The 14509-nt window shown below is 27.4% G+C and overlaps 1 protein-coding gene across 1 annotated transcript; it reads right to left on the bottom strand.

The window, feature by feature from the left end:
• Positions 1–7938: 7938 nt before the first annotated feature.
• Positions 7939–12024, bottom strand: HOS15 (WD-40 repeat family protein). The gene is made up of 14 exons (XM_078976824.1): positions 11759–12024; positions 10890–11035; positions 10293–10791; positions 10087–10181; positions 9840–9886; positions 9572–9722; positions 9424–9487; positions 9171–9329; positions 8962–9083; positions 8796–8870; positions 8667–8720; positions 8529–8602; positions 8367–8441; positions 7939–8284 (listed from the first exon to the last, which is right to left on the bottom strand). The coding sequence occupies exons 1-14, from the start codon at positions 11817–11819 to the stop codon at positions 8065–8067; spliced, it is 1842 nt and encodes a 613-aa protein (XP_078832950.1). The 5' UTR covers positions 11820–12024; the 3' UTR covers positions 7939–8064.
• Between the last annotated feature and the right edge of the window lie 2485 nt (positions 12025–14509).

The raw sequence follows: 14509 nt of genomic DNA, 5'->3' as shown, positions 1-14509 counted from the left end.
AAAAACCTTCCATCAGATTTGTGCACATTTTGTATATTCAATTACTTTAACTTTCTATTTTTAGTGTACTTGGAATTTTGTCAATCCCATAAAAATTTTACTACTTTGGTTTAATGTTATAAAAACCCTCAATTTTTCAGGGTTTTGTTGGTTTTACTCAAAGTTGAATTTTATGTCTGTTTTTACCCTAATATTTTCCAAAAAATGCGTGATTTACCCTTTTACCGATGATAACACGTTTTTCAGATTATCATTATATTAAATTTGTAAAAAAAACCTTTAAGTTTATCTTTTTTTTTTTTTTTTCTTTTTTTTAATGTTTTTATGCTTAAGTTAATATATATTTTTTTCACTTTTACCTTAAGTATTTTTTTTCATAATATATGTATTCATGCAGAAAAATCATATAAATCATATTTATATACGAAAAAATGTTTAAGTAAATATTGTATTTATATATATTTTTAATGTTATATATATATATATATATATATATATATATATATATATATATATATGTTTGTGTGTGTATTTTTAGAATTATAAATATGTATTTTACAGATACAATTTTTAAAAGTATAAATACATATTTTTACATTTTTATAATATTAATATGTATCTACACTTCTAAAAAATATATTTATACTTTTAAAAAAACATTAATAAAATACATATTTACACACCTAAAAATATATGTATATACTTATATAAACATGTTTATGATTGAACAAGTTTTTTTTATTGATATGTATATTGTTAAAAAATAAAAATATGTATTTGTAGTTCTAAAAACATATATATATATATATATATATATATATATATTTTTTTTTTACATTTTAAATGGTTATATATATATATATATATATATACACACACACACACACACACATAAGAAAAAATAACATTAAAAAAATGTAAATACAATATTTAATTAAAATTTTTTCATATATAAATATGATTTTTCTGCATGAATACGTATAATATGAAAAAAAAATACATAGGGTAAAAGTATAAAACAATTTATAAACTTAAGGGTAAAAATGTAAAAAAATTGTACAGTTAATGGATTTTTTGCGAAGTTAATATAATGGTAACCTAGAAAACCTGTTATCACTGGTAAAAGGGTAAAACCGAACATCTATTGGAAAATATTAGGGTAAAAATAGACATAAAATTCAACTTTGGGCAAAATCGATAAAACCCTGAAAACTTGAGGGTTTTTGTGACATTAGCCCTACTTCTTTACACCAAATTGTTATAAAATTGCTCTACCTCATGTTATTTGCTATACTATATTTTTGGTGTTGGTGACTATTAAAACACCAAATATTTTGTTATATTATTGATATGTTAATATAGCAACCTGTTTTGAAAATGACAAATTTCTTCAATTTGCTTTCTTATTTTTAAAAAAAATTTATTTCAAAAGTTTTTAAGAATGCTTTGTTATTGTAAATGAAAGAAATAACAACCAAATTTCATTGATATGCTGATATAGTTATTGTAAATACTATACCAAATTTCATTGATATGCTGATATAGTTAATGTAAATACTATACCTACGTTTAAATAATTATATGTTAATTTTGTAAGTTATAAAGATATGTATTATCTTTTTAAATGAAGGTGTTAAGGTTGCACTTTACAATGAGAGTTTAAGAAATATCTTTTGTTGAAAGTACATTATTATAAATGGAAAAAAACCCATTAGTTTTCATTTTAATGATTTTTGCAAATATATAAGAGTACATTGCTACATTGAAAGATGAGACATAATATACTTTGGAGCTTTCAAGAGACCGAAAAACTTAGGTTTTATATCTACTACTAACTAGGTGTAAAACCCGTGTATTAAACAAGTTGATTAAAAAAAATAAAATATTAAAATATAAATAATAAGTATTTTTTAAAATACAATTTTGAAATAAGGAATGAAGAAACATATTAATTGCAATTTATTATAATATTTAGAGTAAATTACACGAATGGTCCCTATGGTTTAGGATAATTTGCGCGTTTGGTCCCTAACTTATTTTTTTAACTCGGAAGGTCCTTACTGTTTGTTTTTGTTACGCGCTTGGTCCCTATCTTACCTAAAAAGACTATTATGCCCTTGATTTTTTTACTTTATTTAAATAAACACACCCCTAATCCCACCCTCTCAACTTACCTCATCTACCCCATCATTTTTTCCTTTTTAAATAATAGTCATTTTAGATAATACAGGGACCAAACACGTAACAAAAATAAACAGTAGGGATCAAACGCGTAACAAAAACAAACCATAGGGACCTTTCGAGTTAAAAAAATAAGTTAGAGACCAAGCATGCAAATTACCCCAAACCATAGGGATCATTCGTGTAATTTACTCTAATATTTATTACATTTAGTACTTTATATATATATATATATATATATATATATATATATATATATATATATATATATATATATATATATATATATATATATATATATATATATATATATAAGATTATTAGCCTTTTTAATTTTAAAATTTGAAAAAACCCACAAATTGATATGTGGATATTACTTATTTAAAAAATATCACAAAATCACAAGTATCAAAACTCCTTAGAGATTGACGACAAAATTATCTTCATTTATTATAGTAGAGACTTTGGATTTAATCAAATATGTGAAAAGAAAACGAAATAAAGATTTATTATTTTATAAAAGACTAAAGAAAAGGAAATTTTAATTAATTGGTCAAAGGAAGGTCAACATTTAAAAATTAAAACCTAAGCTATCAATTGCATGCTATAGTGATGCTATAGCGTTTTGCAGAGGTCAATAACCGCTATTTTCAAAATAACATTTTCATTTCCCGGTACTGCTATTAGTGGCGCAATTCACCGCTATTTCAATAACCGCTATAACAGCGCTATTCCATTTCCGTTCACACTTTGGGCAATTTGGTTACTTTGTTAATGAAAAACTAGTTTAATGATCTCACTATAATTTCATTTAAAAACCCGAACAACTAACATAATTAAAAACAATTAAATCAACTACGTCTATCGATAACTCTCTTTCTCATCTCTTTCTGTACTCACGAAGACTTAAGGTGCTATGGTTGGACTCCATTAATGCTTTTGTAAATCGACCCACACCTATGACGCTAGGACTTGCGACTTAACTCCTTAAATCAACCAATACCTACTAATACGATATTGAACTCATGCAATGAAATTAAACTCTATTTGACACTTTGACACTACCTAAATTCCATACTACTATAACAGAATATTATGCTATGTTTTTATATGACTTTTTAGGTTTGATGATATTAATTGTATATAGAATTATAGTATTAATACTCAAATATATAAATGTATATAAATATAATATAAAATTATAAATTATAAGTAATATTAAAAAACCACTATATCACCACTATACCACAACAATCTCAAATAGCGGTATGTGACCGATATTGAAATTTTGACCGCGATAACTACATAGATTAAAACACAGACTCCATTTTTTTGCCCGTATGTGTGAATCCTTGGAGTCAACAAAAAAAACGGAAAGAAATAAAAATTGAAGTTGTATGTGTCTTGTGGTATGATCGAGAATTAGAAGGAAAGATGCAGCAAAGCTGCGATAGAAGATGAAGGAGTAATGCCATAGTAGTTTTGCTATTGTTGGCGGAAAGGATAGCCCTCACGGCGACGACTATGGCCATGTTTGGGTTCACAAAGTGTTTTTCCAGGTTAAAAGCATCTCCAATTTATTTCTATTTTCCATAATTTCTTCTATTTTTTTCTTATTATTTTTTTTTTCTATCCTCACCATATTTGTTTCCATATTTTGAAGAAATGAATATTATAACACAAAATATGGTGTTATACAATTTATTTATTCCAAAATAAGGATGAACATTGAGTCATCGATTTTTTTTAAATATATATTTATACATTTCTAGTCTATTTTTATTTACTAATTTTTAAAATAATTTAAATGTAATGTTTAATACTTATAATATTTTGTTATATATTAAATTATATCAATCAATTATAAATATAAAGTTTGTTTTTTGTTTATAAAATTCAAATAAAAATTAAAATACATATTGAAATTTTAAAACACGATAATATATTTTACAAAAGCTTATAATTAAGTGTTATAAATATAATCTTATTTATTTAATATTATTATAATAAAAAATATAGATTATATATTTGTTAAAATGAAATTAGAAGAAATGGTGTGCTTGATAATATATGTAAGTTGAAAGAAAGAAATATATAATGAATATAACTTTTGAGAGTAAAAATGGGATAACAAATAAAGTAGTGTTGGAGATGAAACAATATTCATCTTTTTTTTTTCTTTTCATTTTTAAAGAAAAAATAAATAAAAGTGGGTTGGAGATAATCTAAGTTCTAAAGTTCCATCTCCTAAAAACTTTAGCAATTAAGGTGTGGAGATTTGATTCCATGAATCCATGTTAGATATGTTTTAAGATTAGTGAAATTATTACGAATATTTGTGATATCTGCTAAAAATATTTATGGGTTAATGCTTATGGATTGATGTTTTAGTGTTACAAGGAACTCTAAACATGAATTCATTTCACTTAGAGCATCTCCAACCCACTCTTATTTTTAATTTTTCTCCATTTCTTCTCCCATTATTTTCCAACCCTCTCCATTTATTCTCCCATTTTGGGGGATATGAATAGTATTACACTAAATATGATGTTATACTATTCATTTACACTAAAATATGGATGAACTTTACGTTATCGGTTTTAATCCATCTGTTGTATATTTATATATTTTTAGTTCATTCTTACCTATTAATTATAATTTAAATATAATATTTAATACTTATAATATTCTGTTATATATTAAATTATATTAATTAATTATAAATATAAAGTTAGTTTTTTGTTTATCAAATTCATATAAAAATTTAAATATATATTAACATTTTAAAAAACGATAACGTATTTTACAAACACTTTTAACTAATATATATATATATATATATATATATATATATATATATATATATATATATATATATATATATATATATATTACAAACACAATAACATATGCTATTAAACATGTAGTTAAACTATATATTACAATAATAATCTAATAAAAACGACCAAGTCACAATACTATTATTTATTTATTTAATATTTATTTAAAAGTGTGTACGTGTAATATTTTTATAAATGAATGTATAATATTTATTTATAAGTTTATTATAAATATAAGAGTAAATTACTGAAATCGTCCCTGTGGTTTGGTTAAAATTGCATGTTTGGTCCCTAACTTTTTTTTTACACTCGGATCGTCCCTGTGGTTTGCTTTTGTTGCGTTTTTCGTCCCTATGGTTTGGTAAAAGTTTCATGTTTGGTCTCTAACTTTATGTATGTAAGGGACGAAAAATGCAACAAAATCAAACCCCAGGGACGATCCGAGTGCAAAAAAAAAGTTAGGGACCAAACGTGCAATTTTGACCAAACCACAGGGACGATTTCAGTAATTTACTCTAAATATAATTTTTTGTATTTAGTATCAATGTAATGAAAAAAATATAGATTATATATTTGTTAAAACTAAATTAGTAGATGAGTGTGTTTGAAATTTGGAATAATGGAATATACTATGAATATATTTTTTAGGGGTAAAAATGAGATAAAAAATGAAGTAAGGTTGGAGATAAAACACTATTTACTACATTTTTTATTTTATTTTTTTGGGGGAAAAAAAAGATGAGTTGGAGATGGACTTAGAGGCTTATATCATCTCCATCCCATCCTAAAATCTCATTTTTTTCCCTTTATTTTATTATTAGGAAAGTTTTGATATATTTTCCTAAGTTTTAGGAGTTTGTTTTGGTCTAGGATTGTTATAGTTTTAGCATGACACTATAAAATTAGTGCTCCATTGATGTTTTTCTTTATACAATTTCAATGAAATAAAACTCTGCACGGCTTTAGGAGATCTTCTATCGAAATCAGGCAAAATTCTTATTATTGTCCCATAACTCATACGAACTATTTGTCTAGATTTTATACCATTAGTTTAATTCAAGACATCAAGTATCTTAGCGTTTTGGTCCTAGAACCTAGTTAAGTCCAACTGTCCAAGTCAACTTGAGTTTTTCAACCTGGAAAATTTGGTCCCTCAGATTACTAATGACCGGTTTGACCCAAAGTAATCATCTATAATTTACTTGAAACTTTTAAATTCATTTAGGTTGTTTATTTTATTTTAATTTTAATTTAACTATTGTAATTAAAAAAAAAAATCCACTTAAAACGTTAAATAACATCAAAAATTTATCATCATGCGACATTGATTTTCATCATACCTTTTGCATTTATGCCAAACATATACTCATGTATAAATCCATGTAACCGCTAACAAAGAAAAAGTATATTTTTTTGATTGTATGAATGAATATTATGATGATGCATGTTTTTAAAAGAAATCATCAAGGTCAGTTAGGGGAAAAATAAATTGTTCGCAAAAGCAAAGCTTTTTGCCCAGGTTGCTCCATTGGGGATTTTTTTTCTTAACATGTATAGAGATAGAGATGAGAATTTGTCCCGAAAACCCGAATCGAACCGAACCGAATAAGGCCTAAATATGCAAATTTGATTTGGGTTTTGGGTATCTATATTATACATATTCGGTTCGGGTTATCCAAATAAGAGTTTATTCGGTTCTAAATACCCGACCCGAATAAGCATTCATACTCCCCTTTCTCTGATCGACGGAAATCAAAATCACGATTCACACTTCTGTCATCGTCGTTCATAATAGAAATAAAAACCCTACATTTGTTCTCTTCATTTCAAAATCGATCAATCTTCTCATCTATTTTCAAACTCGAAATCACTCTGTCAATCTTTCCTCTTGTTTCAAACTTTCAAAAATTGACCCTACCTATTGTTTCTAAGGATTCACGAATTCCTACTCTGTCTAGTCATGGAAAATTAGGCTCCAACTCAAGAAATTCAAGTAAGAAATTAATTATCATTATGTTAATCTACTATGAAAATGTTTTCTTTCAATGTGTTATTGTGTTATGTTATTCTTTGAATGTTTTATGTTGATGTATAAAAATACATTGTTATCCTATTATTTGGGTTATTCGGGTTATACAATTCTAATATGGTTTATTCGGTTTTTTAGGTTATATTAAGTCTTTAATCATCTTGTACATGTTATTCGAATTATTTGGGTAATAACTGAATCGAACTAATTAATACACGAACCGAACCAAACCCGTATTGGTTAATCGGTTCGGATTCAGTTAATGCAATTACTTTTATTCAGTTTTCAGGTTATTCGGGCTCGGATCGGTTCGGTCCGGTTCCGACCTAAATAACATTCCTATCTAGAGATATTCCACACCTGTAGCATGTGGGATTCTTATTAGAGTTACTTTCTTCCCATTATTGCACATTAAAACCCTACCATCGGGTCTCTTCTCCACATGAGAGTTTATAGTAACATGAGCATATTTTAGGGTCTTTTCCAACATGAAATGATTTTATAAGCACAATTAGGCGATCTTTTTTTTTTTGTATCATTATTCATAAATAGAGTATGAAACGGTTCCATAAGATAGAAACTATTCGAGATACGTATTTCTTAGTACACTTTTTAAAGGTTATCCCAATTCCCAAAGTTCATTTGGTGTTGACTCTTCGAAAAGACACAAATGAATTAAATTTGTTCTCAAATAGTGATCAATTCTTTTCCCTTTAATACATTGTCTCAATTGAATCCAGAAATCCCGACAACCCCAACTTGAGCTTGCCACAAACCAAAATTGATCGTATTCATATCACAAAAAAAGCAATATTTTTCTATAAAACAACCAACTTATTTCTTAGGTAGAAAATCAACAAAGATGCATCCGCAAAGCATACTAAACCATGATTAAAGGTCACTAATTCCAATTTCCCAAATACCTAAACTTAGTCTTTCATATACAAGCAAGCAACCAACCTCCTCAAACAATACAAATTTAAAAATAAAATAAAAAAGATTAAAGACTAAAGATTACATACGAAAGTCCAAAATGCAAACTACATTATTTGAAAAACATGCACCAATCTTATCCCCTTCTTTGTTCCAGCAAACCTCAAATATCCCACCACTCCCAACATATGTTTTCACCACCTTCGCTTCCTTCACAGACCATATGTGCATGCATTTATCCAACGACCCACTCGCCAAATACTCCCCATTTGGACTGAATGCAACCGAATACACCGGATCCCTTCATCCATTCATTTCAACATATAATTAAATATATATTCCAAAACACAACATAATTAAAAATGAAATAATTGTGTGTGTACCCATGTGCAACTAAGCTGTGGAGGAGGCTCCCTGTTTCCACGTCCCATAGCTTTATTGTTGAATCAAACGATGCACTGTTTTTTTATATAACGAAATCAACATCATCAAAAAAAAATAAAAAAATAAAAATAAGTGAAGCTTTATAATATTTAATTATTTACCTTGCTAGCACTAGCGGCTGGTTAGGGTTATTTGTTCCTGGGCCTGTTGGGCTCCATCTTATGGTGTATATTTCCTGTATATTTATTTATTTTATAATTAAAAACAAAAATAATCATATGTCATGTAATATGTAATACCTTTGTATGTTCCTTTAAATCATGCAAACAGGTGTCCTGCTTTACGCTCCATATCTAATTTCATAATTGATTTTAAGTAATTAATACATACAAAAAAAATAATCAGAATCACAATAAATAAATAATTACCTTTGCAGTAGAATCATCTGAGCATGAAGCCAGAAGTGTACCAGTAGGATCCCATTTGATGGCATTCACTTCACCCTGGTTTGTAAGTAACATTCATATATTATTAATTAATAATATAATTCAATAAAAAATTTATAGATAATAATTTTTTTTTTTTTTGTTAAACCTGATGGCCCACAAATGTTTTTACAGGTCGATTATCTCCAACTTTACAGACATAAATCATGTTGTCGGTTGAGCAAGTTGCAAATGAGACATTGTTGCGCCAATCAACATCAAGAGTAGGAGCTGCATTTTTTTTTTTTTTTAAAAAAGTTAAAAATTAAATATATGAAGAAACAAAAATTAAAAAATAAATAGAAAGAAACAAAATACCTGCATGAAACTCAAACTGTTGTTTCCATTCTCCAGTCTTAATGTCCCATACAATTGCAGTTTTGTCTACACTTCCACTTAAAAGATAGTCTCCTTTCTTGTTCCATTTTAAAGAGAATATTGGCCCCTTATGTTTTGTTAATGTACTCATCAGCTCCCCTAAATAAATAAATAAATAAATAAACCTAACTTAATTTTATTTAAAAAAAAAAAACACATTGAAAAAGGAAAAAAGTAATTTAATTAAATTTACCATCTTTACTCCAGATTCTGGCTTGCCCATCATAGGAACCTGTTGCAAGTAGAGTTCCATCACCCTACATTACAAATTCCATTTATCAGTTTGAGATGTAAACAGTAAAAAGTAAAAAGTTAAATAAATAAATAAATAAAAGACTCACATTCCAGTCAAGTGTGGTTACATCTTTGCTCTTATCATTTGTTCTACCTCTGTAGTGTTTCAAAACAGCAACATCCAAGGGGCCTTTTTGTAAATTTGAGCTACAAGGTCCATCACCAATTGTCCAAATTCGAGCTGTGGAATCTCCAGACCTAAATATATAAGAAATTCAAGTCAGAATCTAGAATTATATATATATATATATATATATATATATATATATATATATATATATCATCTTCTTCTTGTTGTAGTTAAGATATACGCACCCAGATGCCAAAAGAGAGCCAGCTGGACTCCATGCACAAACAAAAACCTGAGGAAAATGGTTAAATTAATTTAATATGAAGCCATGAAAATTGCTAGTTAATTAATTCAAATCCATTTCTATTGAAAAAGTCTAAATGGTCAGATGAATTACTGTTTATATGACAAGAAAACTAAAATTATAAAAGAATCGATGTTCTTTAAGAAAAGTTTAAAGCAAGATTTAAGAAATTAAGAATTTACACAGACCTCAGAAGTATGACCTTCTAAAATTGTCACATCAGAGTTAGGGATAACAGAAGGCAAAGCTGTTGAGCTTGTGTCAATCTCCATTGGTTCTGCTCCTATTTCACATTAATGAAGAAAAAGAATATATAATAATAATATATATAGCTAGATTTATAAGTTATAAACATGGTAAATCATATTTCTATAACACAAAGAATGTATATTACCTTCTGCAATCACATTTTCTTCAGGTTGGACTCGTATCTTATCCTCAAGATCCTCGTTTTTCTTCTCTTTCTCTTTGTGTTTACCCTTATTATCTCTTTCTCTTTCTCTTTCTCTCTCTATCTTCTCTTTCTCCAACTCACGTTCTTTTTCCCTTTGTTGTTTTTCCTTCTCTTTTTCTCTATGTTGTTCTTGCTCAATTCTCTTTTCTCTTTCTCTATGTTGTCTTTCTTGTTCCTTTTCTTTTTCTCTAGCATGACCTCGTTCCCTTTCTCTTTCTCTAGCATTTTCCTGTTCATGCTCTTTCTCTCTTTCCTTCACATGTTCTTTCTCCTTTTCTCTTGCATGTTCCTGATCATGTTCTTTGTTTTTTTCTCTGTTTTTAGTTTTCTGAAGACTTTCTTTCTTCTCCTTTATCATTTTTTGTAGTTCATAAACATCCTTTGTGATGAGATCGATCGGTTGTATGAAAGAGAAATCTTCATCAATGTCAGAATCATTCTGGAGACAACCCAAGTCAAATATACAGACAACCCAAGTCAAATAAACAAAAGTGTTACACACAGTAAAAGGAATAAAGATTGTAACTTTGTGCTTACACATGTGAGGTTAGCTTCTAGCTCAAGATACTGAATTCCTTTCTGCACAAATGTAACAAGAGCACCAGGTGGAACTAAATTTCCATCTATTGTGCTTTTATTAAGCCCAGCCTCATAACCTAATGTGAAGGCAGTATGTGTGAAACCTGAAAGAACATAGGAGGTTAATGTGAAGGCAGTATGTGTGAAACCCTTTGTAGGCTTCATCTTAACAGAAATACTCTACTAGAATTCAAACTTTAATTGTGAATCTAACCTTGTTAGCTCATGCATTATCAAGATTTTGAAGCAACCACGTTATAAAAAGTGTGGGGGTGTGGTGATAATTAAAAAAATTCAATGGCAAATTGGATGGTGTTATACACTCTCTGTAAGTAGTATTTCGACCCTTACATGCATGGGTTTCACGAAATAATCCAATGGAATACAACTTCCAGTTCACGCACAAAAATAGAAGTCAATCACAAACTTTGAGATCGCAAGAGAGTGAAACTAATTATAAAATTATGTATTTATATCATCAGTCCCAGTAGTTGTAGTCCTATAAATCCGTTAGGTTTCAAATCGCTCTGCTCAATCCCAACCCACCATATGTCGTGGATCATACGAGTGTTTTGAGCATAACCTAAACCCCATGGTACTCCTGTAAATCCCGATTCTCTAAAATGCTAGATGTCACTAAAATCACCAACACTGATATCATAAAATTAGTTAGCTTTCCGTGACCTAAAGCCTAGAATAGTCTATTGACCCCCGATTTTTGAAAATCCAAGCAAAACAAGCCGAAAAGGAGAAACACATTTTCTCAATTCAGCAACAACTGAAAAAAAAAAACCAACATAAAAATAATAAGTGGAGTAAGAACAGACCTGATTCATGTAGATAACGGTACACTAGATAGTTCAACTCTCGCGAATTGATGTTAATCATTGCGAAATCATCAACATTCAAACCCTAATTCGATTTATTCCAGATGTAATTGCTAGAATTGGGATAAAGTTAGACAGAGCTCGAAAGGGCGGAAGAAGGGTTTTGGAGTGACGGGGGTTAAAAGGGGGAAGAGGATTCTCAAATGGGCAAAACCCGAAAGAGTTTTTTGGGTGCTCAAATGGGGTTGATACGATGACCGGTCTAATACCAACTATTTTACGGAACCGATTTATGGCTTTGCTATATATAAAAGAACGAGAAATTAATATCCTACCTTATTTTATTAAATATGATAATTGTTACCGTTTTAAATATGTAAGAAGATTATAGGGAAAAAAATCGAATGATATTTAATTTCTCATAAAAGAAAATTGCATATTAAATAGGTGTTCACTTATATAAAAAGTCAAATATATGCAAACTATGGCTATTCATTATTTGTATATAATCGAATTGTCCAACGACACAATTTAGATTTGATTATTTAGTTTGGATATATGGAATTTTGAATTGATTTTAAACTAAACCGAATTATTATTTTGAATTTCGGATTGATTTAGTTTATAAAATAAAAATCGAGTAGTCCAGAAAAACCGAATAACAACTTATTATTTATTTTTAATATACATCTTTAATTATTTATAAAATTACTAAATTATTTGTTAAGTATTAGAAATTTTCATACAATATAATACATTAATATACTCTTCTTATCAAAAGTTTTTTTGTATATGAAATATTAAAATATAATCAATTTTTCTTAATAGTTGTTTATAATTATAATTCATAACTAATTTTTTTTAGTTACTTTTATAAAGTTGGCTAATATTTAAGTTATATATTTTTAAATGCCTGTCTCTTAAAAACCAAATGGTAAAAGCAGATACAGATGAATTGTAATTTGGTTGGATCGGATCATATATGAATTTAATTTGGATTATTCGGATACATGTTTTGAAAACCAATCCATCATAACGAACACCCTATATACACACATTCATTGAGTACACTAAATAATCTACCCTAATTAATATATATTTAATATAAGAATAGTTTTTTCATATCACATATCCTTTTATTAGGTCTTTTGTTAACACGTTTCATTATGTTATGCATCTGCTATGTTTTTTCAATATTGAATAAAAAAATTATATTAATTGTGTTTCTTCTTTACCCTTTTCGGTATTCAGTGTTTTATTCGAATTTCAAATTAATTCTATGAACCGTATTTTGCAAGATTGTAGCAAATTTTGCGACCGCCCAGCTACTAATTAATTCCCGCTCATAATTTTCACACACACACACACACACACACACACACACACACACACACACACACATATATATATATATATATATATATATATATATATATATATATATATATATATATATATATATATAGGGTTAGGTTCATTTGAGACCACCTATATTTTGTGATACCGTGAGACGCATTTTTTTATTTATTTTATTTTTTTTAAGTTAATTCATGTTCCGAAAATAATATTAAAATTTTTTTTTTGATTTTTCCATTTATTTTGCATTTCAAAATTATTTTTAGAATATGTACAGTGTAATATTCTATTTAGAATATTTCACGTATTTTTCAAAAAAAAATAGAATTTTTTTTAATTTTTTTTTTTAGTTAATTCAAGTTCCGAAAATAAAATTTAAAAAAAGAATTTTTAGATTTTTCCATTTATTTTGCATTTTAAAATTATTTTTTAGAATATGTCAGTGTAATATTCTATTTAGAATATTTCACGTATTTTTCAAAAAAAAACGGAAATTTTTTTATATATTTTTTATTTTTTTTATATATTTTTTTATTTTTTTTAGTTAATTCAAGTTCCGAAAATAATATTTAAAAAAAGAATTTTTGGATTTTTTCATTTATTTTGCATTTTAAAATTATTTTTAGATTTGGTCTCACAAAATTAGAATGGTTTCAAATGAACCTGAACCTATATATATATATATATATATATATATATATATATATATATATATATATATATATATATATATATATATATATATATATATATATATATATATTCTCGTGGGCACGAGGGAATAGGAAAGTTTTAACTTTCTTACTTTGGCTACAAATTTTTATAACGTTTATAGTTTTGCTTAAGTTGTTTAAATTTATTAGTTTTTGACTTTTTTGGTTTTGCCACACTTTTGAAGTTTTTTTTTCAAAATTGCCCTTTTTTTACACTTGGCCACCAAATTTCCAACTCTGTTAACTTTGGTTACATTTCTTGCTGTTTTATCCATTTTACCAATTCAAAACTCAATTAACGCTCAAAACCCTATTCACCCCATGCGGAAAATGGAGTTCTCCTAGTTATTAACAATTCCAGTTTTTCCCGAAACGTAAACTTCTTCATCATAGAAAGATTGAAAGTGACAATAGTTTACAAACAGATGGGTGACAAATTAGCAAAAAATTAAGAGTTGATTACGAAGAACCCAATATTTGAGGACGAATTTGATTGCTAGATGTCACCATTTATAAAATGGCAACTCCATATCCTACTTATTTATTGTTTTTTTTCGGTGTCTTCATATTCCTCTTGCTATTGGAAGTTGTGTTTCTCTATAACTGGTTAGTATGTTAATTTGTTGATTATATTTGTTTTGACTTTTCTGAGAGTAAACGATTTCATTTTTTCATACAAACA

The sequence above is a fragment of the Lactuca saligna genome, chromosome 1 (assembly GCF_052625555.1).
Source record: "Lactuca saligna cultivar CGN05327 chromosome 1, ASM5262555v1, whole genome shotgun sequence".
Classification (NCBI taxonomy): Eukaryota; Viridiplantae; Streptophyta; class Magnoliopsida; order Asterales; family Asteraceae; genus Lactuca; species Lactuca saligna.
Note: the sequence above shows the minus strand (reverse complement) of the source record. Positions and strands in the feature narration are given on the sequence as shown.